The 26979-nt window shown below is 40.0% G+C and overlaps 2 protein-coding genes across 5 annotated transcripts in view; one reads left to right on the forward strand and one right to left on the reverse strand.

Annotated features, from left to right (window-relative positions):
- On the reverse strand, window positions 1-12719 carry brat1 (BRCA1-associated ATM activator 1). 4 transcript variants are annotated; one of them, XM_017303451.1, is made up of 12 exons: window positions 12183-12719; window positions 11170-11318; window positions 10944-11091; window positions 10694-10848; window positions 10428-10600; window positions 8448-8570; window positions 8087-8363; window positions 7816-8002; window positions 4735-4808; window positions 2390-2474; window positions 2026-2312; window positions 1-1943 (listed from the first exon to the last, which is right to left on the reverse strand). In XM_017303451.1, the coding sequence occupies exons 1-12, from the start codon at window positions 12307-12309 to the stop codon at window positions 1143-1145; spliced, it is 2586 nt and encodes an 861-aa protein (XP_017158940.1). In that variant the 5' UTR covers window positions 12310-12719; the 3' UTR covers window positions 1-1142. The 4 variants fall into 4 exon arrangements, with proteins under 4 accessions (XP_017158940.1, XP_017158939.1, XP_008401225.1 ...); XM_017303450.1 differs by having other exon boundaries at window positions 10428-10612; XM_008403003.2 differs by having other exon boundaries at window positions 8087-8187; window positions 8272-8363; window positions 10428-10848.
- Window positions 12716-26979, forward strand: part of eif3ba (eukaryotic translation initiation factor 3, subunit Ba) — a 15929-nt gene continuing 1665 nt past the window's right edge. Inside the window, exons 1-18 of the mRNA XM_008403006.2 lie at window positions 12716-12815; window positions 14933-15125; window positions 15212-15331; window positions 15424-15481; window positions 15561-15689; window positions 15772-15929; window positions 19090-19221; window positions 19296-19362; window positions 19444-19490; window positions 19570-19780; window positions 19856-19928; window positions 24425-24547; window positions 24639-24717; window positions 24918-25056; window positions 25135-25260; window positions 25364-25441; window positions 26482-26590; window positions 26668-26780. Of these exons, the coding sequence (XP_008401228.1) occupies window positions 12716-12815; window positions 14933-15125; window positions 15212-15331; window positions 15424-15481; window positions 15561-15689; window positions 15772-15929; window positions 19090-19221; window positions 19296-19362; window positions 19444-19490; window positions 19570-19780; window positions 19856-19928; window positions 24425-24547; window positions 24639-24717; window positions 24918-25056; window positions 25135-25260; window positions 25364-25441; window positions 26482-26590; window positions 26668-26768 (2043 nt within the window). The 3' untranslated portion in view covers window positions 26769-26780. The remainder of the gene's footprint in view (window positions 12816-14932; window positions 15126-15211; window positions 15332-15423; window positions 15482-15560; window positions 15690-15771; window positions 15930-19089; window positions 19222-19295; window positions 19363-19443; window positions 19491-19569; window positions 19781-19855; window positions 19929-24424; window positions 24548-24638; window positions 24718-24917; window positions 25057-25134; window positions 25261-25363; window positions 25442-26481; window positions 26591-26667; window positions 26781-26979) is intronic.

Consider the following 26979-nt stretch of genomic DNA (forward strand, 5'->3'; position numbering starts at 1 on the left):
GTAGTTCAGCATTTATTTAATAAATTATTTAGTAATATCAATACAGATTTATATGACTACACAGACACAAATATCTTCAGATTTACTGCAAAACAAACTGCTACTGGAGACCCTTCCTGCCCACAGCATCGCTATCCGCAATGAGTGAAGATTCTTGGATGAGTTACATTTAATTTCTCTTTGAGAAAATAAAGTATTTTTGGATAGAATTTGAATTGAATCATACTTAACAGTGGGCATTAGGCATTTTTTACACATCCTTCATCATTTGCATAACTCCAAGACCAAATGCTGTGTTTCTGGGAAAAAAAGCAATGCAGCTATTTTATTGCAGAAATTTATTAGACTTTTTACAGATATCTACCAGGATTGCTAACGTATTTGTGTTTGCACACAAAGATCGATCTTAGCATGAAAAGGCATTACAAGAGGGTGGAAGTCTGGTCAGGAAGGACAATGTGCCCCATCACACATGCATCCAAACCTAGAAAGGTCTCAAGATGCTATATGGATCTTTCTGCCTCTGTCCATTATATTTAGTTTTTTCTTACACCATAGGAAAATCTTCAAAACATTAGGCAAGTTGTATTTTGAATAGGTAATGAGACACATCACAGGTAATCCTGTCAATAAAAGATCTAAAACTGAAAATTGTCTGTTTAAAGTTGTGGTATGTAACTTAAAAAAAAAAGTTTTTTACATATTTTTTTCTGTGAAAAGATTGACCTCCACCTCCTCCCTGAGCTGCTATTGCAATCCAAAGTAATGCACCTCTCCTGACTAAAAACAAAAAAAAATCAGAGTCAGGAGAAGGGTCTTAGCGCTGTCATTCAACCTCATGTACTTGCTGCTAAATGTGCTTATGGCGGAGAAACAACTCGCTGTTACAGAGAAACTGTTTATCTACCGTCATTGATAGCCATGCTAACTACCCTTAGCAGTCACTACAGGCTTTGTTAGCTGCTGCAGGGTTAGGGTTAGGATTGCTGCAGAACATATCGTCACCAAATAGTGACAGTTTCAATAAATATGTAAAAAAAAAATATTTTTTTATTAAAGTTATATGCTGCAGTTTTAAATCAGCATGTATGACCTATTTGATTGTACTCGTTGAAGATGGTTTGCTTCTGTGTGTCTGGCTGTTAGTAACAGTCCATTACGAGCTCCTGGCGCGAGTCCTGGCCAGGCGGAGAGCTAGCAGCAGCAGCTGTTAGGATGTCCTGGAGCAGAGAGAGGGGAGAATTGTAGATGTGGTCGCTGCTTTGGGTCAAGATGCTCAGCTTCTCATCTAAATCCAGGAGCCTCAACACCTCACACACACCAACACACTCTGGGTCAACACTGGCACATATGCCTTCCTCATCTGCCTCACTGCAAGCTTCAGAAACAACATGGGTGTCCTTCCCAATTTCCTGGATCTTTCTGACCTGCTGCAACACGCTTGCTCCAGCCAGTTGACAAAAAACTCTGGTGTCTGCTGCGTTATCCATCACTGGACAAACAATGCCTCGGAGCTTTAGCAGCAGCTGGCAGGCCTTGAGAGCAACGGGTCTGTCACAGTCAACCACACCACACAACAGAGCTGAGACCACTCCCCAATCGACCAAATTCTTCAAGCTGCTGAGCAGGTCTGACTGCTGACCTGCAATGGGAAGTCTGTGGTCTTGGTCAGACATCACAGCATAGGAATGAGATGGAGAAGGATCCGGAAAGGCTCGGTCCAGCAGCAGCTCTGCCAACTCCAGGGTGTGAAGTTTGACCTCCCAGTCCAGATCAGCGACACCCTGAGAGAGGACGGTCGGCATAGACTGCATGAGGAGCCAGCAGGAGGAAGGCGAGGAACAAGCGGAGAACCAGGCTGTGAAGTACTTCACAGCAGCCCTCCTGGCAAATCCCTCCGAGTCCTGGAAGAGAACCTCCTGCAGTTGGGCTACTATGTCCTCCTGGAAGGAACAAAGAACTTCAGGTCATGAAAAATGGCACTGAATTTTGGGTGGGATTGGAAAATCTGCCGTTTCTGGCAACCTGCTCCTGTGTTAATGCTGTCCCGTCCTGCCAGCTGGGTGCCAGTGTCTGTGCCAGAGCAGAGATGGAGCTGGCTCTCACATAGCTCTCTGGATCCTGCAGCGCCTCCTTGAGGAGAGGAACCGTAAATCTGCGGCCGCCCAGGAGAACATCTAATGGTTCCGTCTCCTGTTCAGTGAATGTCCAGCATGAGGGCACCTCCACCAAGTGACCCAGAAACTCCACCGTGGAGTCTCTGGCCTCCCAGCGCGTGTCACAAGCACGCTTTCTCACCGCCTGGATGAAACCTAGCAGCGAGGAGAGAGGAAATACTATCTGTCTACACATGCTTCCTGTCACACAGGGCCAAATCCAAGAGCTGTACCTTCTCTGAGCTGGTCTGTGATGCAGGACAGATCTGGACAAACACCCACCCACTTTATCACAACTTGGTAGGACTTCTGGAGCACCTGGCGCATAAACACAAAGATATTTCAAAGACATAAAAAATAGGTCAAAACAGGCACTTCTTCTATTTTAGTTCTCAACTTTGAATTTTTTTTATGTTGTGATACTTTTCTGAGAACTTTACTAGAGATAAAATCTGAGCAGTCATCATGATCTGGAATTATCCACTGGAAGGGAACTGGATAACCTTCAGCTATATCAGATCTGACTGGTGACCACATGGTCATAAACAGAACAATATGATTTACAGATGGGTCAGATTCAAAATATATGTTTCAATTTGAAATTCCTCCAGCAGTTTCCTCTGCAGCAGTGTGAACCAAGTAAACAACATTTAATTTAGGGACGAGTAAACCAGCAACAGGTATTGGGAGTTGAGTTTCCTCAGGGACTGTCACTGATCGGATCCAAACATCACTAAGATAAAAACAAAAACAGATCCAACTCGAGGCTTGCGGAACACCATAACTATCTTCAATATCCAGAGAGGAGCACGGATGGGTGGTGCAAGCTAATTCTTTAATAATCAACTGTTCCTCTTGGAATCATTTTGTGGATAACAAAATTATTATCCACTTGTCCCTTTTTATACCAAGGGACAAGGTATAAAAATGAATCGACAGGTAGAATCCAGCATAATTACATGTAAATATTCAATTATGTGTCACTATTATAACAAATTAAACTTAAAATCCTTTAAGTATTTTCTGAAATGCAGGGGTGCCGCTAGGAATCTTGGGCTCCATGACAAAAAATGTAATTGGGCCCCCCTGTGCGGCTGCTATTACAGTTTCTTGAGTCTATTTGACCCATGAAAAGCTTCACAAAGAAAGCAACTGCCTTGCTTTCTTTGGTCCAATACTGATACTAGTACAATATTTATTGCTCGAGAATTTCACATGCAACAGTCCATATACAGTATGCAAATAATTTAATTACATTTTTAATTATTATTAGCTTTAGCTTACTGAAATGTCTCTCTCCAGCAGCAACAGTCACAGGCAACATGCAAAATACACATGAAGCAATCCAGACTTCTCAAAAATTCTATGAAGTTGCATTTTGTTCAAGCTGCAGTATATAACTTTAATAAAAAAATATGTTTTTTCCATACTTGTTCAAGTTGTCACCATGTTGTGACAGTTTGTCATGAGACAGATAATCTGTGAAAAGATCAATCTTCTCCACCTGCTCCCTGAACTACTATTGTTAGCTAAAGTAATGCAATGTTCTGGCCAAAAACAACCAATCAGAACCAGGAGGAGGGTCTTAGCACTGTCAATCAACCTCATTCACTCACTGCTAAATGTGTTAATGGTGGAGAAACAACTTATTGTTACAGGAAAATAGTTTATCTGCCATCATTGGTAGCTATTCTAACTAAACTGATCATTCACAACAGGCTGTGCCAGCTGCAGCATAGCACAGAGAAATGGGGAGGAACGATGAGCAGCCACGTGAGATTGTGATTTGCAGCACTAAAACCCGCCTCCTGCCTCTGATTGGTTGTTTCTAGATAGCACTGGGAGAGGCAGAGGAAATTAGTTTTTCACAGATTATCTCTCATGTCATACTGTCACATCATAATGACAGTTTTAACCCCCCCCAAAAAATAATTTTTTAAATAAAAGTTACATACTGCAGCTTTAATTTCACTTAGGAGAGGACAGGTCAGGAGGGCATTGGGTTAGAGATGCTGCTGACTGACTCATCTGCTAAGTGTGGTAAAAGGCACAGGTACCAGTTAAATATATGAATGGTAATTGGTATTAGTACATTTTTTTCTTTTGTTCATTAGATGTTAGTGAAATGGAGGCAAACAGTAGTCTGTAGCTACACCAACTGTGCTAAATGGTTGATAATCTTACATAGTGTACCCACCTCTCTCTTTTTGTAACAGGAAAAAACTGTTACAAATTGACACTCGTCTTTTTCTCTCTCAATTTATCAATTTTTTTAAACCTGACTTTATAATTTTCCTTGGCAGCATAGTAACTACCAGTCATTCTTGTCTTCTACCGACTCCTGCTGAACACCATCACCTTCAAGCAGGAACAAACCATTTCATGCAGATCCATGGGGGTTCAGGGCAAATATGAATGTGGGCTTTTTGGTCTGGGAGGGGTAACATTTAATTTTTACTGCTAAAAACAATTTTAGAAAACACAATACGATTAATTTTATAAATGACAGGGCCCCAATTTTTTTTAATTTCGGAGTCCTTGCTGAAATGTGACTAGTGTCAAATGTACACAAACTTACAGATGGGTCAGATGAAGGACTATTTAAATATTCAGTTAGAACTTTGAAGACCTCAACCAGAACCATCTTCACTCCTGAGAATAAACAAAAACAGGAAGAATATAAGATGACCCTACTGAACTCAGTCAGCTTTTGTTTTGCATGAAGTACCACAACATTTTAAAATATTACACAAAGTGCTTCAAATAGCTTACAAAGGAACAAAACAACTAAACAACCACAGCAGAAGATACCAGATTAGATATTTAAAATGTAAATAACTCAAAATTAAGCTCCTTATTTGTTGTACCCCCTTTTTAGCATTTATCTTTATTTCGTTTTATTTGTACAATATATGGTCGACTTCTGGTTTTTGATTTTATGCCTTTATTTTGATGAGACAACTTCTGCTGTTTAAATTATAGAACAGCAGCTTAGCAACAGAAAAGAACGGAAGACAAGTTGCAACAACGTTGTTAAAATGTATTATTAGCGGCCCCATTGATAGAGGCACAAAGTATGTTTACTTTATAAATAAGGGTATTTCTGTTATGAGAGGCCCAACAGACCAAAACGTTCAAACTCTCTCACATGTACTATCAAAGTCTTTTACTGTCATTTCTCTTCGGAAGTGACAGTAGAGCCAGCCTGCACTCGAGTTTGACGTGCACAACGGCACAAGTTATGGCGCCCTGCTTTACAAGATCCTTTCAAAAATAAAGCTCACCTCCGGTTTATGTTTGATTCACACTTTAAGCTTCTTTCCAGCGGCTGTAAAAGTTACCAGTGACTTCTCTCTCTTTAGGGCGACACTGGGACACCTCTAGAAGACACCCAGCAATTGCCATCCACCTCTAAAGTCTCATTTCAAATTTAAAGCCCATCAAAAGAAGACATTTGTAATTGTTTTGTTAAGTTTTATTCCTTATATGTTAACTTTGTGTTTTTCTTCAGCTAAATAATTAGTGGATGCATTAATGTGATCTGAACTTCAGATTTTGATAACCAAGAAAGAATGAGAGACTTAGTCATTTTTCTTTTAAAAAATTTTTGAGGCAACAAAACTGAATTTGTAAATTTGACTTGATTTTACACTATCCTGAGCATCTTTAATTTGCTCTACTTTAAAAACTGCAACCACAGACATTTCAAACTTGGACTAGATTATTGTAAACTAGCAGAATATAGATAAACAAATGAGTGATTTGTGAAACCTTTCTTTGTTTTATGAAACTTCATAGAAGGACCATATTAGTACTATTCATCTCTGGAACGCATTAAAAACACACCAGTTCCAAAACTACTACAACTCAACAAAACAAACATGGGTTTGATTCTTAAGTGCTAATAGCTGAATAATTAAAACAGTTTGTGATTTGGGAAAACTTAATCTGATTTATGAAACTTCAATAGCTCGCCAAATTAGCTATGTTTCTTCTTCCGGATTGCAAGTCTAACATCATCAAATCTTGATGACATTTGGTGGGTGTCTTCTAGAGACAGTGTCACCTTGAAGTGAGAGTAGTCACTGGTAACGAATTATTTATGGAATTAGAAAGAGTTTTTGCCTGTCAAATGTCACCAATTTTAATTGAGGTTGCACATTTGTGGTTTACAGGATATACTGTCACACAATATATTTTAATTTATTTTCAGATACATAATTTCCTTTTGCAAATGAATTAACACAAAGCTTTAAACTTTTACAGCCGCTGGAAATAAACTGAAAGTGTGAATCCAACACAAACCGGCGGTGCGCTTTAATTTTGAAAGGATCTTGTAGGTTTTGGCCGATAGGCCTCTCATATTCTATTATTTATTGGTTGAAATTGTAAATTTGTGTTATTGTATATGAATACTGGTATAGTTTTTGAATAAGAGTTGATATTTTAGTAGTGAATGTTATTTTTTGGTTCAAACGTTACGGTTGTAAAGGTGTGTTTTGGTAGCTTACACTGTCTTACATACAGCTCTTATTGTGAAATTCAGGGTTTACTTCCAATAAACCTCACTGTTCATCAGTAAAGCCACAATCCTTCATTTGGGGGGTCTGCTACATGAAATAATAATTAAATAACTAGAATTTAAGGTCATATGAAATGTAAAAATGAACACAGATGTAAAAATAAAAAGTTCTGGTAAAAATATTACATTTTAAAAATACAAATGAATTTACTTTAGCTGAAAGTGAAATGAAGATAAGTTATAAAGCAACATAAAAATAAACAAACATATAAATTATTTAAAATAAATGCCAGCATTTTAAATTGTGGGCTTAGTTTCCATTATTTATCTAAAAAGATAAATAGTAACGTGGAGAAAAATTAAAAAATACAATAGCGACAGACAAAAAAAACTTACAAAATTGTTCAGCATAGAATAAAATGTAAAAATACAAATTAAAAATTCAGGTTTTAATTTGATTTAAGGTGAAAGTATTATGTAAGATTTAACTTTACATCATGTTATAACATTATTCCCTTTTCAAAATTAGACCTAGAGTGTTGCATTGATTCATTTATATTTAAGAAATCCTTTAATCTCCATGGCAACCATTTAGCTGTGGAAAACTCCTGGCCTTCAAAGCGCAGCTCTGAGGCTGCGGTAGCTTCTACCACAGAAGCTACCGAGCTTCTGCCTCACAGAGATCCCCCCTGTCACCCCCCCTCACGCAGCTCCTTCAGACTAGCCAGAAGCAATTAGCAAACACCTGTTGGAACTGCACATCAGTTGAACTCATAGGAACTACTTCTCAGTGAAATGCTGAGAAGTTTCTGAAAACATTGTTAAAGTCCTAATCAAGGAGCCATGTTGTGATGACTTCCTGAAGGTGGAGTTTCAGAAAGAGCAGGAGTTTTTAAAGAGACAGAGGCTCAATTTCAAGGTGTTACAAAGTCAAATTTCTTTTAAGTCATATTGGAGATTTATTGCATTTTTAATAATGGCACAATGTGCCTAGAAAATACATAATACTACTCCTTTAAGCTTGGTAAAACCTGCCTGTTGCTGCTTTTCCTGTCTGATCACCCACCAGCTTGAACACAGAGTGACAGAGAAGAGATGTTGGATGCTTTGCAGTGTTTGGAAGAATCAGAGTTTTACCTGGACTCTTGCTGAGCACTAACAGAGCCTCCAGGGCACATTTCTGAACTTTGCTGTTCCCTGTAATAAATCTGACAACTTCAACACAGCCAGGTGATGAAGATGAGGAGTCCACACAGCACAGCCTCAGTAACAACAAAACTGCAGTAACAATTAGCCTCTGAGGACACGGGAGGCGGTCCGAAGCCTGGGGGGGAACAGATCCAAGTTTGACAGTTTCAACATGGAATAAAAATAACTGATGCTCCTTTTATCTGCTGATTTTACTCACCATTAGTGTGATCTGAGGTATGTTTGATAGACATACACAAATCATGGAGATGCAGCTTTTCCTCTTAAGCTGCTCAGTTATTAAAATTCGAAGCTCTCCTTCTGCAGGATTCGACAACATGCTCTTAAAGGGAGTTAATAAACATTTATTACACAAGTAAAAACACACCAATGTCGTTTGTTCACCTGTGGAGTTCTCATCCAGTAAGGAGACACCAGTAACGATGTCCAGGGGTAGCAGCAGGACTCGAGCAGAGTGGGCAGAGAGGGCGGGGTCACTGAACACAGAGGAAGATGGACCAGATAGCAGGTTCTGCTTTAACAGGAAAATCAAAGGTTTTCTAGCTTACTGCTACACTCACCTCTGGTGGCTGCGTAGCACAGCAGCTGCAGCCTGCATAACATCATCCGGCTTCTTCATGTTCAACATGGCCCACAAAAGTCGGATGAGTCGCTGCTTTGGGACACAATCGTCCCTAAGTCCACTGTGCAAATAAATATAATCCATTCATTAAAATTTAACAGTGAAGGACATTAGTTTCAATAATCTGTTTCTTCTTTATGAATCCTTCAAAATCTGTGCTTAAAACAAAATTATTCATTTTTAAGCACTTTAAAGTTTAATGTGGAGTTGTTAACACACATGTATAGTCAAAATTAAAAGTGTGGAAAGAAACTGGTCCAGCTTCATTCATTCCAATTACTTTTTTTAAGAAAGTTTTTTTTTAGTTTAAAAAATGTTTTTATATTCTACAGTGACAAGTGACATTTGATATAGTTATCTTGCAATCCATGTATACAATATTTAAATACACTAACTGCCCTCTAGGAGATGAGGTTCTACAGCCTATTTGAGGTCTTTCAAGTGTTTTTTCTTTGGACTATTCCTGTTTGCTGCTTTTTCTCACACCACCTAAATCTAACTAATCTTATTTAAACTCCTTAAAACAAATTTCAAGATCTTCACTCTCTAAAACTTGAAAATTAAAAACTATGTTCCCCCAGAGTGCTGCAGAAAGCCCATAGCATGCCTTTGTTACTTCAAAGCTGGACTATAGTAGGACTACACATTATGTTTCTTAAATCATCGTAACAGCCCAGCCAGTATGCATTCCGCAAAGAACTGCTTTGACTTCCATGAATGTTAGCTTATCCACTCAGCCTCGCTATGCCCACTTTGATTGCAGCATAGAAAGTTTTAAAAAGCAAATGAAGGATCTGATGAAAATTACAGAGAGATCATATTTCTCTGATATTAGCTTCCCATTCCTGATGTGATTCATGGTCCAGAGCACTTCACTCTCAGACTGCTGCTTTACTGCTGCTTCCTAGAGGTTCTAGCACAGGGGTGGGCAGCTCCAGGCCTGGAGGGTCTCCCGCAATTTTTAGATGCGTCTCTTCTTCAACACACCTGAGTCAAATAATGAGGTCGTTACCAGGACTCTGGAAAACTTGACTGCACTTAGGAGGTGATTCAGCTGTTGGATTCAAGTGTGTTGGACCAGGAAGAGAGTTGCAGGACACCGGCCCTCCAGGACCAGGATTGCCCACCCCTGTTCTAGCAGTAGAATGAGAGGAAGATCTTTTAGTTCTCAGGCTTCTCTCCTCTGGAAGCAGATTCCAGTTTTAGTCTGTAAGACGGACTCCCTGAAAACTTTTAAGACTAGGCTTAAAACTTTCCTTTTTGATAAATCTTAGTCTAGTTAGACTGGCTTCAGTTACCCTAACCTATCTATATTTATGCTTCTATAAGCAGGGGTGCCCAAAGTGGGTCCTCGAGGCCTAAGAAGAACATTGACTTGCTGAAAAGGTTGTTGCTACCACAAGGGAGAGACATGCAGGATGCCGGCCCTCGAGAACCCACTTTGGGCACCCCTGGTCTATAGGCTTAATTTTTAAAGGATACTTAATAATCTTATCATTGTTGTTTCACTTTTTTAGTGATACTTTGTTTCTCAGTTTTTTATTTAGCTCATTAGATAAGTATGAAGAAATTAGGGGAGGATTGAAACTTTTGCACAAGAGGTTGACAGGCATGAGATTTCTTGATATATATAAAGTTTTATATTTACCCAGAAAATCATTTTCCTTTTTGTTTTGGTCTGGTATCAGAATTTAAGTAATTGTTTTAGCTGGATGAAATACATGTGCTTCAGTGAACTGTGGTTATTGACTGCCAACTATTTCAGTACTGCACAGCATAAAGCTTGCCATTAGCTTATAGGATACACTAGCAAGTTAGCTACTGGGCTAAAACAGATCTAATGTAGATCTAATGCTGGTGCTTTAATGCTAGAGCAGAGACTGCTAGCTGCATTTAACACCTGATTAAATGATCTCACCTGTTTGCAGCCAGGATGACATCCAAGAGAGGAACTGTGAGCTGACTGCAGCTTGTTGTCACCAGTTCCTCCAGAGAGTTCATGACAGCCAGCAACAGTGTGTCCCTCAGAGGAGGCCCGACCCGGACCAGGAGCATGGCCAGCAGCCTGAGGATCTGCTGGCTTCCAGGAAGCTGTGAAATTTCCTTCAGAACCACTGACTTGTTCAGATATTCAGAGACCTTTGTGATTATACCACTGTAATTCTGGGTGGTTTCCATACTCACACTGTTGTGTTCTAAGTCTCTATTTTTTGAACCATTATGACCCACAGAGGATAGAGACTGACAGAGAAGCAGGACTTGAGCGAGTGTCTGATTGGCAGCTGAAGCAACAAAAAGGCTTGGGTCTGTCTGAAGTTGAAGGAGTGGTTCAATAAGATCTGCAGACAATAAAGGAACACCGCCAGTCTCTTTGTAAAACTCTTATTAAGCAAAGTGAACAAAAGAAGGTCAAATGTCCTATGTGATGAATTACCTGCTTGCGCAAAAAAACTGAGAGCTTCTGAGTGCTGCAGAATCATCTTTAGACCCTGGATCCAGCCAATCCGCAGACACGGATCCTCCCAAAGTCCTGCCTCTTGCCAGTGTTGAGGATTAAAGACCAGTTTCAACACAGAGCACTCCTGCACATTAGAGAGTGAGATGGAGGGATGAGAGAATGGAATACCAGGTTGGGGGCTGTTTGGATTCTTTAGTTGTACCTTCAGAACTTTAAAGCCATCTTCAGAAGCACCAATCAAGCCAGTGAGCTTCAGAGTGAAAGAAAGGATGCTGGAGCCTGAAGCGTAGTTAAAGGCCACCTTGGAGACGAAATCAACCAGACATGGACACGCCTCCAACAGAGATGGGCCTTAACGAAATGAAAACACAGACAAGTTGAAATTGAACAGAAAACCTCTTTTATGACACTACAACCAAATACATCAATTATTTTTTTGTTGAATTTTATGTGGTCGATCAGCACATTCCCTGCCCCGACTCCCCTCTTTGATTCTTATTGCAAAAAAAATAAAAAAAATTAAAAATTACAAACAGAATTGCAAAATTCTGAATGGACTGATCAATGTAAAAAAAGTTCAATATTATTTTATCTTAAGTACTTATTGAATGCAGTGACTATTATCAATATTTTAATGGTTTGCTAATGGATCTGATCAATTCAAAGAGAATATTCATGATCTTGATGTGGCCCAAAATGAATTTGAGACCTCTGATCCTGCCCTGCATGTTTGGGATTAAATCGTTTAGCTGGAAGTGTGGAAGGCAAGTTAATCTCAATACCTCTCTGTCTCATACTAGGTCTTGCCAACTGCAAACTGTTTTTAATGGCTTTTTTCAACCTTCACTGTTTATATAGACTAGTTTTTCTCCTGAAAGATTCTCTCTGCCCAGCTGTGGATTTCTGTATGTATATATTGATTACATACAGAAAATGTTGTCAATTGATTGACTAAATTTTAGTCAATCAATTTAGTCAATTGATTGACTACATTTTCTAATCAGGTAATTTTTTAAGTCATTTTAATTAAGGGAATAAAAGCAAAGGGAGCTAGATACAAAGTACCACACTTTTCAGATTTATTTTTTATCACTACGATAAAAAAAAGAAGTTCAAGGGGTACAGATAGTTCTGGAACTGAATGACAACTTTAATTCTGTTATGACATTTTTTATATAGATAGGTCTAAGCTAGGAGAATGTCGATCTTACTGACCAGTCTGCGCGACAGTTGTAAACCAGTCCAGTAGTTTCTCCAGACTGGTGTCATCAGGGAGAGAGCTTCCTGACACCAACAGAACTCCACAGACGCGGGGCAGGATGGAAACACATTGGCTGTCCATGTCTCTAGCAAGTTATAAAATCTATTAAAGTTATGCAGGCATTCGGTTTAACACCAAGAGCCACAGATAGCTAAAATACGTATTCGCTTGATATGTTTAATTCAGACTAAGCTCGACTTTTTCTCGCGAGAACTGAACTCGCATTCACAAAAAAAGGCGAGACACTTTGTTGATCTATAAGTAGTTCGATGGGTTATACAGTCAAAGTATGAGGCTATCTACCCATCATTTTAGTTTACAGATCTAGGTTTTCTTCCCACGCGCCTCGGAGCCGCTTCCGGCGCTCCGTTTCCGCCTCTTCGTCCATTTTCGCACATGGTGCCACACCGGCCGAGCACAGTTAGCCTCACGTTTTCCAGGAATTCCGTTCCCTTTTTGACAGACATTTGATCTCTTGCCCTGGTAAATGCAAGATACGTTGGCTATGGTAGACGACCCTGAGTACGAGGAGGAGGAGCCCTCCTTCAGCGACCCGGAGGACTTCGAGGACGACATCGAGGATGAGGGTGAGCGAAGGCAGGAAATACGCCGGCTTTCTGGCCTGTTGCTAATTGTTAGCTGAGAGATCAACTGTGTTGGTACCTAAAATTTCAGACACCTGACAATATCTCATTTTATTTACTCTAACTTAATGGTTATATTTTTACCATAAGGTTCAGTCTGTAATGAACTGAAACATCATTCTCTTTGAGGACCCCCTCCCTTAAACGACCGTTTTAGCCTCACGCAGACCCCCACAGCCCCTCGCTCTGAAGTTGTCTTTTTTTAAAAACCCATTATACGTTATATTTGTAAGTCTTGATAAATATTTGATGTATTAATCAAGGCCAAAAATAAAAACTGTAACTTTCGTTTCATATGATAAAACTTTTCGTTTCATCTGGTATTGAAACATCTGGTGACATTTCAGATTGCAACCCAGAGGTTTGTTCTGCATGTAAAATGTGCTCTGACCTATTTTGTTAAAACTGTGAAGTGTTCAGAAAGAGCCGGTTACGCAGTACATGAAATATGCAAACTTAATTTTAAATATTATAAACGCGGTTGTTCTCCATCTATTTACACCTGTGACATCTTTGTGTTTGGCTGTAACTGTTATTACAGGAAAAAAGTCTTCAATATCATCAAGCTGTAGAATCATTAAATCTCTTAAATAGAGCTATAGTAAAAGAGTCTCACTTGGACTTGGGGCAATGGCATCTATGCATTAAGAGTGTTTTTAGTTTAAGTGTATTTATAAAATGGATATGTAGTAAATTATTGTAACTGAAAATAAAATTGAGTAAGAATAAATTTCTTTCATTCATCCATTTTTCCTAGTGGGGACAAGGGTGTAAGGAGGGTTGCTGGTGTTTCGGGCAAGAAGCGGGGTTCAGTCCATCGCAGGAATCATTTTCTTATATATAAAACATTTTCTATTGGAATTTTGCCATAGATTCAGCGCTGAAGGATTTTCTGGCAGAAACTAAATATGCTGCAGGTCCTTCTGATGATGCAGGGAATTATACGATTATTATATTGTAAATCAAGGATCAAATAATGTTTTCCCAGCATTTACCTAAGTTTCATTTGTGTATGAAAATACATGCTGTTGGTTGATGCATTTCTCGACTAAAATCTAGTTTTGGTGTATTAAAAAAGATTTTTATGCTTGTCGTATTGACCGTTGATCAATGTTAAACAATGAAAAAAATTGTCAGTTGACTTGTGAAACCTTAAAATTTCACCTTAGTTATGAACTTAATTGATTAAATTTCAATCCAGCCTTTCCATATTTAGTCCATGTGTTTAGGTCTTTTTATACCCAAGTTTTGAGTATGAAAATGAGCTCCCTGCCACTAGAATAGCCAATTTAAGATGATTTAAAGAAATTTTCCATAAAGTAATTAACTAGCTTAAATAAATTATATCTGCCAGCAGGAGGTTGCTCATACTTATTTTGGTTTTATTTGCAGTCATGATTTCTATGTCATAGTCAGAAGGCCCAAACAGAAATCAGAACTGCAATTCAAAGAAATTGGATTATGAGATCTTCTGAATTGTAATATACTGTCAAACTAAAACAAGAGTTTATCATTTATTTGATTGCTTCTTTAATAAATGCTCAATATCTCTGGTAGTAAAATAATACGTGACTATTGAGTACTTGGAAATGGAAGTATGTTGGTGTGAGGAAGCTGGAAGTGAAGATTGATGATGGTCCAAACTGCGACGGATCAAGGTTTAAATTCATACAGCAAAAATGTGACTGATGTCAGTGGAAGGTTAAAAACAAACTTAAGTGAACCTCATACCTCATTGATATACAGCACAAATGATACAATTATAAGTACCTTAAAGTGTTGGTTTCACCCAATTAGCTTTTGGAAGTAATATAGTTTTAAACAACATTGTAGATATGATATTTATTAAAGCTATGCATATTTAAATGGTAGCTGTAAAAAAAAATCCATAAAGATCTTCATGTTTGTTTTGTGGAATAAATGAAAAGTCAGCAGGTTGTGAAGCAGCAGGCTGAAGTAGAGCAGATGTTTTCTGCCTGAACAGATAAGTCACTCCTGCTTCTCTGTCTTTCTCGCTCTCCAATTATTCTTATTCTTATTATGTTGTGTGAATATGTCAGAACTTCTGGAGGACATCTTACGGGACAAACCCCAGGAGGCTGACGGGATCGACTCAGTGGTAGTGGTGGACAACGTCCCGCAGGTGGGCCCGGAGCGGCTGGAAAAACTCAAGAATGTCATACACAAAATCTTCTCCAAGTTCGGCAAGATCACAACTGAGTTTTATCCAGAAGCCGACGGCATGACCAAAGGGTATGACCCCATGAGCTTCCTGCTCTGCTTGATTTGTTGCTTTTTGTGCCAGTTGAAGACATGAAACGCTCTCTTGCTCTTTGTAGATACATCTTTCTGGAGTATGCTGCCCCCACTCAGGCTGTGGAGGCGGTGAAGAATGCAGATGGCTACAAACTGGACAAACAGCATACATTCAGAGTTAACCTCTTCACTGACTTTGACAAGTATGTGACATATCAGACAACAGAGTGACAGGCAGACATCTATCATTATAACGTTAATTAAAAGCCCATTCTTTTTTTACTCTTGGTTTCAGGTACATGAACATCAGTGATGAGTGGGAAGCTCCAGAGAAACAGCCCTTTAAAGATTTTGTGAGTTTTACTCAATCATCTCTCGATCTCAGTTTATTTGGAAATGAATTTGGTTTCTTACCTCTGGTTTCCTGTTCAGGGTAATATGCGTCACTGGATTGAGGACTCAGACTGTCGTGACCAGTACAGTGTCATCTATGAAGCTGGAGAGAGGACAGCCATCTTCTCAAATGATGCGAAAGATCCCATCTTGGCTGAGGAGCGAGCGGTGAGTTACCCGACAGCTTCATGTAAGGTAGATCTTATCAGGAAGGCATGCAGAAGGCTTAACTGTTTGTGTTTGGATGCAGCGCTGGACAGAGACATACGTCCGCTGGTCTCCCAAAGGCACCTACCTGGCAACCTTCCACCAGCGAGGCATTGCACTGTGGGGTGGAGAGAAGTTCAAGCAGATCCAGAGGTTCAGCCATCAGGGCGTATCTCTCATTGACTTCTCACCATGTGAGAGGTAACTATGCAGGTTCAGAAGTCAGACTTGATGCTCGACTTGGCAGCTCACCGTCTTGTTACATTCACATTTAATTGATGATTTCTAAATTCACATCAGGTTTTAACCATCCTATGCCTTCAGAAACATTCTCGATTAACCCGACACCTCTGACACACTGTAGTCTGTCTTTTCAGCAAACTCTGCTTTCACAGAGTGAGGGAAAGTTTGCTAATTCAGCAAAAACAGAATTGGCAAACATTCATTTCATCTTTGCAGGCATCTTAAAATTTCCATTAATTGCCACAGTTTACACTCAAGCAACTTTTTCATCACAGCCTTTTGGTGTTCACGTTTGTGCACCTAGAAAATGGGAAAAAAAATTAAAATTTGCTGAAGCTTCATGTCTTCATCCCACTGTCTACTTTCAATAAGTCATTACAAAAGTTTTTGACCAGTGCTTTCAATCTGTTTGTTATTTTGTGGGTTTTATTTAAAATTGTATTGCAAGAGTTTTAATGTTTTTCTTCTTTTAAGTAAAGGTTAAGTAGAAATAATCGAACCCTGGGTTTGTATCAGTCACTTTTAAAGGAGTGTCTCTTAAGTGTTACCCAGAGTGTTTGCGACCTGAAGCTTTACTACCATAAACCCTTAATCTCCTCTTAGCTATGATCAGCACTTGCATTACGTTATTAAAATCGTCCAATTATAAAATAGTACTTAAATGATGAGACTTCTGTAAATTATTGTGAAACGAATGGTAGCTGGTCTTATTTCACCATTCTTTAACCCACTCTAAAGCTGGTTGAGGTCACACCAATGACAAAGTTTGAACATTGTTTGTAATTCTCATCAATTATTCTCACTGTGCAGATGTAAGTTAGCTAGGGCTGTAATGATTCCTCGAATGATTCAAGTACCTCGATTATTAAAATTCCTGGGGGGAAATGAATCTGTCTCAAAGCTTCGTTAAATTATGTTTTATTATTTAGCGCACCGTGTTCCGGCCGGGTCATTATTTGTGTTGCTCAGCTCTCTCACTTCCGCCTATGAATTGTTGACGAAAGCTAAGTGTTAGCAGCATAACATCTAGTTTTCCTGGGACAGGGATGCTCCAAGCAGGTTTTTTGCTGTCGATTCCGATAACGATCACCCATGAGGGTCGGTCACTGCCAATCACCAATCATTGCTGATCACATGCACTGGCTGTTAATTTTTTGCTGTAGGTATAATTGCTATTATGTGATCTGGCAAAATTAAAAGAATTATCTGGTAAAAAGTTCACCTAACTTAGACATAAAACATGGAAAATATATGCAGGCACAATACAGCAGCTATTCAGTCAAAAGGACAACTGATAATCCTGTAATAAGTAAAATAATATTTAACGATAAGGTTCTCAGTACCATAAATTATGCAAATAAATCTCACAACACTTCCTATATCAAATAAAGTAAAAAAAAAACATTGATTCAAAGTCAAATGCAGGTTGCATCAAAATAAACAATCCTGAGTCACTAAATCAAAACTTCCTGAGAGCCTGGCCAGCTGATTAATGCTGGCTCTGATTGGCTGTTTCTGACTGAGCTGAGTAATTCTGCAGAACATAGAAAGGAGGCAGAGGCGAGTGATTATTTTTTTTCAGAGATTATCTCTTAGGACAGCGAAAGTTTTAATCCATATGTAAAAACTTAGTTTAAGTTTCATGCTGCAGCTTTAAGGAGACATTCGGTGTGAGTTCACTGCCGGGGGAGCTTGAGCGGCGCCATGTGTGTGAAATATTACGTCCCAGTAGTGCGTAGCGGCTGTCCAACAGGGGGAGCAGAACCAGCGTCTTACACCTCCAGCTTAAAGACTTAAATTATTTTTTGGGTTATTTGTTTAGCTTTCTGACCGTCTTGCTCCTCCGGGTGAGTGGCACGACTACATCGAGGAGTTTGGCCTCAATGTAGCCAAACTCCGCCAAGTGCTCGTTTTTAAAATGTCATATTAGATTCATTGTGTTGATGCATTTTGATGTGTTTCACTGCCGAGGTCATTTTCCACTACAACACGCAAACGTCCCCATTCAGTCTCGGAGCGTTATAGTTCCCCACGACATTGCTTAGGATTTGTTGCCGCGCTCTTGCGCAGTGCGAGGAAAAGGGATGAGCTGCACAGGCATCAGAGTTGCTGCTTGGTGGCGGCGAAGAGTGCTGCAGGTGTATTTATACAGGTGAGCAGATAGACTGAATACTGTGGGCGGCTGTTCTTGTAGTTTATGTTTAACGCAAGTGTAGTTTTATGGATAAACCGCAAAATAAATTTCATTTCATCCCAGTTTGCACAAATGGGTGGCAGAGCGCATCGTGGCAGTACATAGCTGGTAGATGAGTTTCTGTGTGTGACAAACGGAGTCAAATCCCATTGCTAAAACGTACACAAAAGCTATAGATGGCTGGACAAGGTGAAAGTACATCTATTAAATTGACTGAAAATGAATACATAAACTAAAAGCTGGAGTATAGACATTTTGTGTCTGTGTGCCTGCCTCTTTATTATTAAATTGAATATAATTACAGAATTTTGTATAACCTTTCTTCAGGTTAACTTAGAAAGTGAGCTACTATTTTTACAGGTTAATTTTTCAAACTACATAAAAGTAATTGTTCAGGAAGCTCAAATATGAAAATTGGACTGATGTTGATGTCCAATAGTAACACTGCTGTTAGATTTACCAATATTTTATTTTCACATTTTTCTTATCCGATTACTCAATTAGAAAAATCGAGAATTCTTAGAATACTCGTTAATTCTAACGATTATTACTAACTCGATTACTAAAATATTCATTTACAACAGCCCTAAAGTTAACAGATTAATAATTTATCAGAAACATCATATTTATAGTGCGCAATCCATTTAGCAGAAATATTCTAGGATTGCAAAATTGAGGAGGATCAACTTGCACAGCATTAGGAGATATCACTTCTATGAACAGCATGTTGAGGCATGGGAGATTAAGCAAGGGATTCTAGGTAATGAAGGTTTTTAATGGGATTGTGGAACCACACCTTTAAAGACTAATTTCAGTAAATCTTTGGAGACCTGTGTGTCTGGGCCGAGCAGGTATGTGAGATTCTTCACTGTAAACATGATTGGTGGTCTTAACCTTTACTTTGTATGTATTGCCGCCTGTCAGGTACGTAGTGACCTTCAGTCCGTTGATGGACACTAAGGAGGATCCACAGGCCATCATCATCTGGGACATCTTGACAGGACAGAAGAAGAGAGGCTTCCACTGCGAGAGTTCAGCTCACTGGCCCATATTCAAGTCAGAGCAGCACTTCTCTGACTGCCATCATTTCAGCAGGAACAGTTGGGCTAACTGTAGATTTCTGCTTTCAGATGGAGCCATGATGGGAAGTTCTTTGCAAGGATGACTACCGACACTCTGAGCATCTACGAAACTCCAGTACGAAATCTCAAAATAAGAGGTTTTATTTTTAAAATAGTTTTAGATGTGATCTTAAAGGATATTTTTTTATTGTTTTAGTCAATGGGCTTGTTGGACAAGAAAAGTCTCAAGATCAATGGAATCAAGTAAGCGTTCTCTCTATTTCAACTATTTCTTGCTGTTGCAGTTTTTTGACGTGTATTGAGAAAGTGTGTGTTTCTGCAGGGACTTTTCTTGGTCTCCTGGTGACAACATCATTGCATTCTGGGTACCTGAGGACAAGGACATCCCTGCAAGAGTGACTCTGATGCAGTTGCCTTCCCGGCAGGAGATCCGTGTCCGTAATCTGTTCAACGTCGTGGACTGCAAGCTGCACTGGCAGAGGAATGGTGATTACCTGTGTGTGAAAGTGGACAGGACTCCCAAAGGAACACAGGTACCTAAAAAGGAGGCACCTCCTGTTGGGATTAAAAATAAGTTGAAAAAATCTAAATCTTTCTTCATGTTACAGGGCGTTGTTACCAACTTTGAAATTTTCAGAATGAGGGAGAAACAAGTTCCTGTTGATGTGGTGGAGATGAAAGGTAGGAACAAAGGCACAAACTACGGGGTTGGTAAAACTTCCTCCCAAAAAAATCAATTAACATGGTCTCCTAGTCAGTAAAACTTTATCTTGGTAAAAACCTCTTATTGTACACTTTGCTTTGTCCAGAGGAATTTGGGCTCTCTGCTGTTGACAAATGATTTCTTTCTGGAGGCATGGCCTCTGTTGAGGTTTTAAATTTTTCTAATGTTTGCCCGTGATGCATGTAATGTGCCAGTTCAACACTAAGAAGCTTATAGGACATTGCCTGCACTGTAAACAACCATCTTCCACAGTAAAGAAGAGTTGATGAAAACTAGGCGTCTGTTCATGTTTAATTCAATATTTAGAAGCATGGCCTACACTAGCATTTCTCAACGGGGCGGTACCGCCCCCCGGGGTCATTCAGAGGACGGCAGGGGTGCTGGTGGAAATTTTTACAAAAGGGGGGCGCTGGAATTCCTTTGAGGGGCGTTTGGTCGAAGGTAAACTTTACACCTTATATGCACAACAGTACCAGTTTAGACTTTGAGAAACTTGGTAAAACTGTATTGCGTAACATTAAATCATGCCTGGCTGCAACGATGGCAGCTATTCTTCTCCTTCTCTTCAGTGTTTGTAGCTTCTTGGCGCAGCTCCGTACTCCTGGTAGCTTCACCACATCAGTTCAGCGTTACACCGGCTGATGACATTGCTGTGATTCACTTGTCTGGTGTCTGATTTTCAAATATTTTATGTTTTATTGAGGATTTTTGTCAGTGCTGTGATCATGTCGAAGTAGCAACTCGTATTAAAACGTGTTTTATTGTCCGTCTGGATGCTGCACATTTTCATGGAAGGACAACAAAATATCGCTCTTATAAACGTGTGATGACTAAAATCACAATACCCTCTCTGTGTATCCCTCAGATAAATGAACGAAGTTAAGTAAAGAAATCCCTCCATGGGTGATGCCACCATAGAGAGCGTTCATTTTATAGAGTTAACATCGGTGCTGCAAGTGGTCCGGTATGAAATGGGTTAGGGTTTCATACCCTACCCTACCCTGCCCTCTACCTTACATGCAAAACTTTGAAACGGGAGAATCGGGACATGGAACGAAGCAACAAACCAGATGTGAATCAGGATCAGAGAATTTGGTAGTAAACAGTGAAAAATCAATATGAGGGCAAATCAGATGAAACACATGACGATTAGGCGGCGCAGCAGGTGATGAGTGAAGATTACTGATGGTCAATAAGCGATAAAATAAATCTAGCAACAGGAAACAAACTAAAGACAACAATAAACCAAGAGAGGATAATACTAATCAAAGAAAACTGAATGGAAATGAATGAGGAACAAAATTAGCTAAGAAACTAAAGTAAATACAGAAGAATAAACTAATATGGCAAGACCTTTCGATCAATAATTAATACAGAGGACTGTATGGCAAGAACAAACAGACACTATTTTCAGATAAAAGGTAAGATAATATTGTTGAAGTGGGTTTGTTGGGACCACATCTAGTACTGAGAATAAATATATTTTATAGACTAACAGTAAGGAACTTATGACTTATTTATGTCTTTAATTAAATTTTATGTATTTATTTCTTCAATATTATTTTTCATGACGGTGTTAATATCATGATGCTGTTAAGTGACTCCATGACACTTTCAATTTGACTCATTAGGATTTGATTAAGAACCAGATTTGTTCTTTGTCATTTCTGTCCAGTAAAATATTCGAATGGCATTAAAAATATCTGGAACATTTGTTTTTCCACTGAAAGCTCTGGTTTGCACAGTAAATGCCACATAGATGAAATTGAATGGATGATACTCTGATGTCCCATTTCCTGAAGGCAGCACAGAGCTGCACCACCAGAAACTCACAGAAACATTGGAGAGAAGAAGAGCTATGATTGACATAGTTGAAGCTCTATCCATGTTTTAGTGTTGCAGAGCTCAGTCTTTTTGCAAATAGTTCCACATTTAAACTGGTATTGTACATCTTTAATCTGCTCATTTGTGTAATATTTAACTAGAAAATGACTCAGATCAAGAATATTTTTCCTACTCTGATTGGCTGCTGTTAGGCCTACCAATTTTTGGTTGAATGTCCATTCATTGCATTTTTCGTAGATGCCTGTAAAAATGATTTCTATTCCCATGGCTTTTTTGTTGTCTGGGTAATTATTTTTGATAAGTCCAGGACTAAAAATCAAAACATATGCAATAGCGATAGAAATAATGATAATAAAATAATCAGTGTATTAGCACCCCCATCAAATTCTCTGATGGGGGGCAGTAAGGGACCTGGACAATGGATAGGGGGGCGCTGGCCAAAAAAAGGTTGAGAAACACTGGCCTACACGGACTGAAAAGCTTCCTTCACTTCCTCCACTGCCTTTGCTTGAACTGCAAGAAGACAACAATTCAAAAACATCATTCTCAATTTCTCCTTCTATTCACTGATTGGCCTGGTAGAAATTCCATTGGACATAATCCAAGTAGAAGGAAGAAAGCTAAACTGTGCTGGAAGTGAGAATTTTTTTGAGCGGAATTGCACATGAAGGCAATGGCCAGGCTACTAAAAGTTTGGAATTTGGTTTAAATGTTTTTCATTTTTGGATAGGTTGAAAATCAAAAAAGCCTTTTCAAAGTATTTGAATTTCTAAATGCTTTTCCTTTTTCAATAATTTTTCCATCCATTGGCCTGTCTACGTGTGTCGGGGTCACCAGATCACGTGCAGACTGTCAGGGCTGACTGCTCTGACAGAAGGGACAGTGGCTGATTCCAGACCTGTGTGGAGATTGATTAGATCTCCTTGAAATGTATCAGACAAAAACCCAAAATTAGGGAAATCAAGGACGATTTATCGGGAGCACCGTGACAAGTTTCCGCCTGTATACATTTAAAATTATCGTAAATTCTGGACTATAAGCTGCTGCTTTTCCCCCCATATTTTGCATACTGCAGCTAAGGCGCAGCTTTTCCTGCTGGCAAATGGTAGCCAATCAAACTGATGAGTAGTTCGCAACGGTCCAATGAAATTGTGTGATAAATCAAAAGCACTTTCATAATTCAATGATTGGTATTGGAAATCCAGTGCACTGTGCATACCTTGAAATTTTCTTTTAAGTAAAAAAAAAAAGTTCCTGGATTTTTTTTATTTTATTATCTAACTGTCTTTACTATTAACAACGTTGCGGATAAAAACTATTTTGTGTCAAAACATCTTGTACGTAGCGTGCATCTGTGTGAGTCTGGGTGTGTGCACATGTACATTCTAATCCTAAATGTTATTGGTCAGTTTACTTATGTTTATTTGGGAGCTTGGCACTCTTTCTGTTAGCTAAATACTTTACGGAAAGTCATATTTAGCTGCAGTAAAGCTAGGTAAAAACAAACAAGCTGAGTATTAACCCTCCTGTAGTTTTAAGAGTAGTTGAGTGAACGCCCCTTTGAAGTGGCAGGGTTGCAGCTTTTTATGTATGCTTTTTACATTGGCAGCTGTCAATGTAAAAAGGTGGCAGCCCATGATAAGGGCTGCCACCTTATCGTGGTGGAGGGGTTTGAGTGTCCCAATGATCCTAGGAGCTATGCTGACTGGGGCAGACAGGAACGGCCGCCCCGATCTGAACTTGAGTGGTATTCTGTTGTTGGACTTCTGTGCTCGTCACGGATTGTCCGTAACAAACACCATGTTCAAGCATAAGGGTGTCCATATGTGCACTTGGCACCAGGACAMCCTAGGCCGCAGTTCGGTGATCGATTTTGTCATCGGATCTGCGGCCGTATGCCTTAGACACTCGGGTGAAGAGAGGTGTGGAGCTGTCCACTGAATACTACCTGGAAGTGAGTTGGCTCCGGTGGTGGGGGAGGAAGCTGGTCAGACCTGGCAGGCCCAAACATGTAGTGAGGGTCTGCTGGGAACGTCTGGCGGAGTCCCCTGTGAGACGGAGCTTTAACTCCCATCTCCGGAAGAATTTCGAACATGTTCTGGGCGAGGTGGGGGACATTGAGTCTGAATGGACCATGTTCCGTGCCTCCATTGCCGAGGCAGCTGCGGCCGCAAGGTTGTTGGTGCCTGTCGCGGCGGCAACCCTCAAACCCGTTGGTGGACACCTTTGGTGAGGGATGCTGTCAAGCTGAAGAAGGAGTCCTATCGGGCCTTTTTGGCCTGTGGGACTCCAGAAGCTGCTGATGGGTACCGGCGGGCGAAGCGGCTCAGGTGGTCGCTGAGGCAAAAACTAGGGCGTGGTAGAAGTTTGGAGAGGCAATGGAGAAAGAGAATACCACTATGGCTTGTAAAAGTGTAGACCCTGCTCTGTCCATTCCTTTATGTTCCTTTATCTTCCTTGTCTTTTACCCCTTCCAGTTTGGGGGGGGGGGGGGGGGGGGGGGGGTTATAAGGTTTTAAAGTGTGACAGCTGGAGAAGTATCTCATGTCAGTCTACAGTGTAGTTTTTATATTTACACTTTGATGTGTGAATCTTCTGTTCTTTGCAGAAAGCATCATTGCATTTGCTTGGGAACCAAATGGCAGCAAATTTGCCGTTCTCCATGGAGAGTCCCCGAGAATCAACGCCTCCTTCTATCATGTCAAAAACAATGGCAAGATCGAGCTCATAAGTGAGTAAATACAACAGATGCACAGAAGAATGCTGTCTGTTCTAATCTAATGCGTAAAGTTCTTTGTTTTTTTGTCCCGTTTTCTCTGCAGAAATGTTCGACAAGCAGCAGGCAAACAGTATTTTCTGGAGTCCACAGGGACAGTTCATGGTGCTGGCTGGACTCAGGAGGTCAGAGGTCAAAATGTTTTCATGTGAAACAAACTCGAGCAGCCGCTGATGAAAAAGCAAACATTTTTCTGACACCTCATATGAGAGCTAAGCTCCTGATTCTAAATCTGTTCTGAGGCTTGCAGCCCTGCTCCTCCTCAGCACTGCTGAATGCCTCCAGATGTTCTGACCTTCCTGTTGGTGTGTGTTTGTGTGTTCAGTATGAACGGGGCTCTGGCCTTTGTGGACACCTCTGACTGCACCATGATGAACATCGCAGAGCACTACATGGCCTCCGATGTGGAGTGGGACCCCACCGGTCGATACGTCGTCACCTCCGTCTCATGGTGGAGCCACAAGGTTGGTTACGCCTCCTGCTGGCAGACCAGGGGACATGTCCTCAGGTCTAGACTTATTTTCCGCTAACGTCTCCCTCAGGTGGACAACGCGTACTGGTTGTGGACCTTCCAGGGACGTCTGCTTCAGAAGAACAACAAGGATCGCTTCTGTCAGCTGCTGTGGAGGCCCAGACCTCCCACTTTGCTCAGTTCAGATCAGATCAAGGTTTGCTTCCACCTCAACCCTAGATCTTCTTCATGCAGACAACACACACCTGCTAAACCTTAGTGGAGCCTTCTGTGAATTAAAAATGTCCAATTTCTTACAGATGATAAAAAAAGATCTGAAGAAATATTCCAAGATCTTTGAACAGAAGGATCGTCTGAGCCAGTCCAAGGCATCAAAGGTTGGATTTTTTTCATTACTGTTCTGATGTTTATGCTTATTGCAGGGTTTGTAGTATTAATTTCCTACTTGGAAAAACTTGGATCTATAAAATTTGATCCAAGTAGTTCCAGATCTGGATACGAGTGGAGAAGCAGTAGTAGTTGCTGTTTAAAAGAAATCTAAGGAAACTAGCAGATTACATCAAGTCACTGAGTTGTAGCATTAACTCCTCCTGGATCAGCAGGGGGCGACAGTGGAGAGGAAAAACTGGCAATCTCCTGCAGATCCAGAAGCGGGCTCAGTACCAGCTGCCACCACCAACTAAAGAGTTGATGATAGTTCTAGCTCCTTCAGTCGCTTCATCTAGGAAAGAGATGGCTAAACAGAGTAGCTTTGAGCCATCCAGCTCTCTGTGCATCTGATTATGTATGCATTAATCTGGTCCTCTATGAGTCTGTCTTTCTCTTTGATCGTTTTTGCAGGTTCCATTTTTAAAACTGCAGCATGATGTAAAACTGACTTTTCTGAGCTTTCCATAATATTATGTTATTCCCTCATCAAAAACCTTCCATAGATTGTTTTATTCATTCTTTCATGCATGTTTGAGAAATCCTTTCATCTCCGTGGCAACCATTCAGCTGCGCAAAATACCTGGGTGGACCTAGCCTGCCACAACAATAAGTGTCCAAAAAGGACTTAAATAAAAGGGTTAAAATAAATTTTACTTCCTGCTTTAAGTCAAATTTTATATATAAAATATCATTTTTTAACAACTGAAGCAAGTTATGTGATGGTGCTACAAAATGGCACTATATACCTGGAAAACAAATACTGCCCCTTTAAGAGTGAGTTTTACAATTAAAAATGTCCTTATTTGAGTAGTGCAAACCGTGTTGATGCGTGCAATAATCCTAAAGAAATCAGTCAGGTTTGTATGGCCTTGGATGGTCGATTGTGAAAGTCAAACAAAAATTTAAAAGTTCTCATAAAGCTCTGTGTGTGTGTGTGTGTGTGTGTGTGTGTGTGTGTGTGTGTGTGTGTGTGTGTGTGTGAGAGCAGGAGCTGGTGGACAAGCGCAGGGCCATGATGGAGGAGTACCGTCACTACCGGGAGGCAGCTCAGCAGCTCTATCATGAACAGAAGAGCCTCCGCCTTGAGCTCAGGGGGGGTGAGAAATCACTTGTATTTTGCTGAACCAACACTCAGATTTTCAGACCAGTCTTTAAAATGTTGCTATGTCTTCAGGTGTGGACACCGATGAGCTGGACAGCAACGTGGATGACTGGGAGGAGGAGACTATTGAGTTTTTTATCAACGAAGAAATCATTCCCCTCGGAGATCTGTAGTCCGCTACGCAGGTTGGTCCTGTTCATTCAGCCCATTATTATACAGGAGTCATCCTGGAACCAATATTCCTGGATTATGTTCCTGGAATATTGGTTAAATATGAATACTATATAAGTGATCCTAAAGATGCATTTTTCTGGTAGAAAAGCTTCATCACAGGTTTCTTCTTCCATTTAGAGAAGTGACGAGTTTCCTTATATATGTTAGGTT

This window comes from Poecilia reticulata, unplaced genomic scaffold (genome assembly GCF_000633615.1).
Source record: "Poecilia reticulata strain Guanapo unplaced genomic scaffold, Guppy_female_1.0+MT scaffold_278, whole genome shotgun sequence".
NCBI lineage: Eukaryota > Metazoa > Chordata > Actinopteri > Cyprinodontiformes > Poeciliidae > Poecilia > Poecilia reticulata.

Excerpts from the sequence above, each read along its gene's own strand:
- brat1 (XM_017303449.1), bottom strand. The coding sequence starts at position 12,309 with ATGGACAGCCAATGTGTTTCCATCCTGCCCCGCGTCTGTGGAGTTCTG. Across the intron at positions 8,571-10,427 it reads GTCATCCTGGCTGCAAACAG|TGGACTTAGGGACGATTGTG; the intron begins GTGAGATCATTT and ends TTATTTGCACAG. Across the intron at positions 1,944-2,025 it reads CAGCATTAACACAGGAGCAG|GAGGACATAGTAGCCCAACT; the intron begins GTTGCCAGAAAC and ends TGTTCCTTCCAG.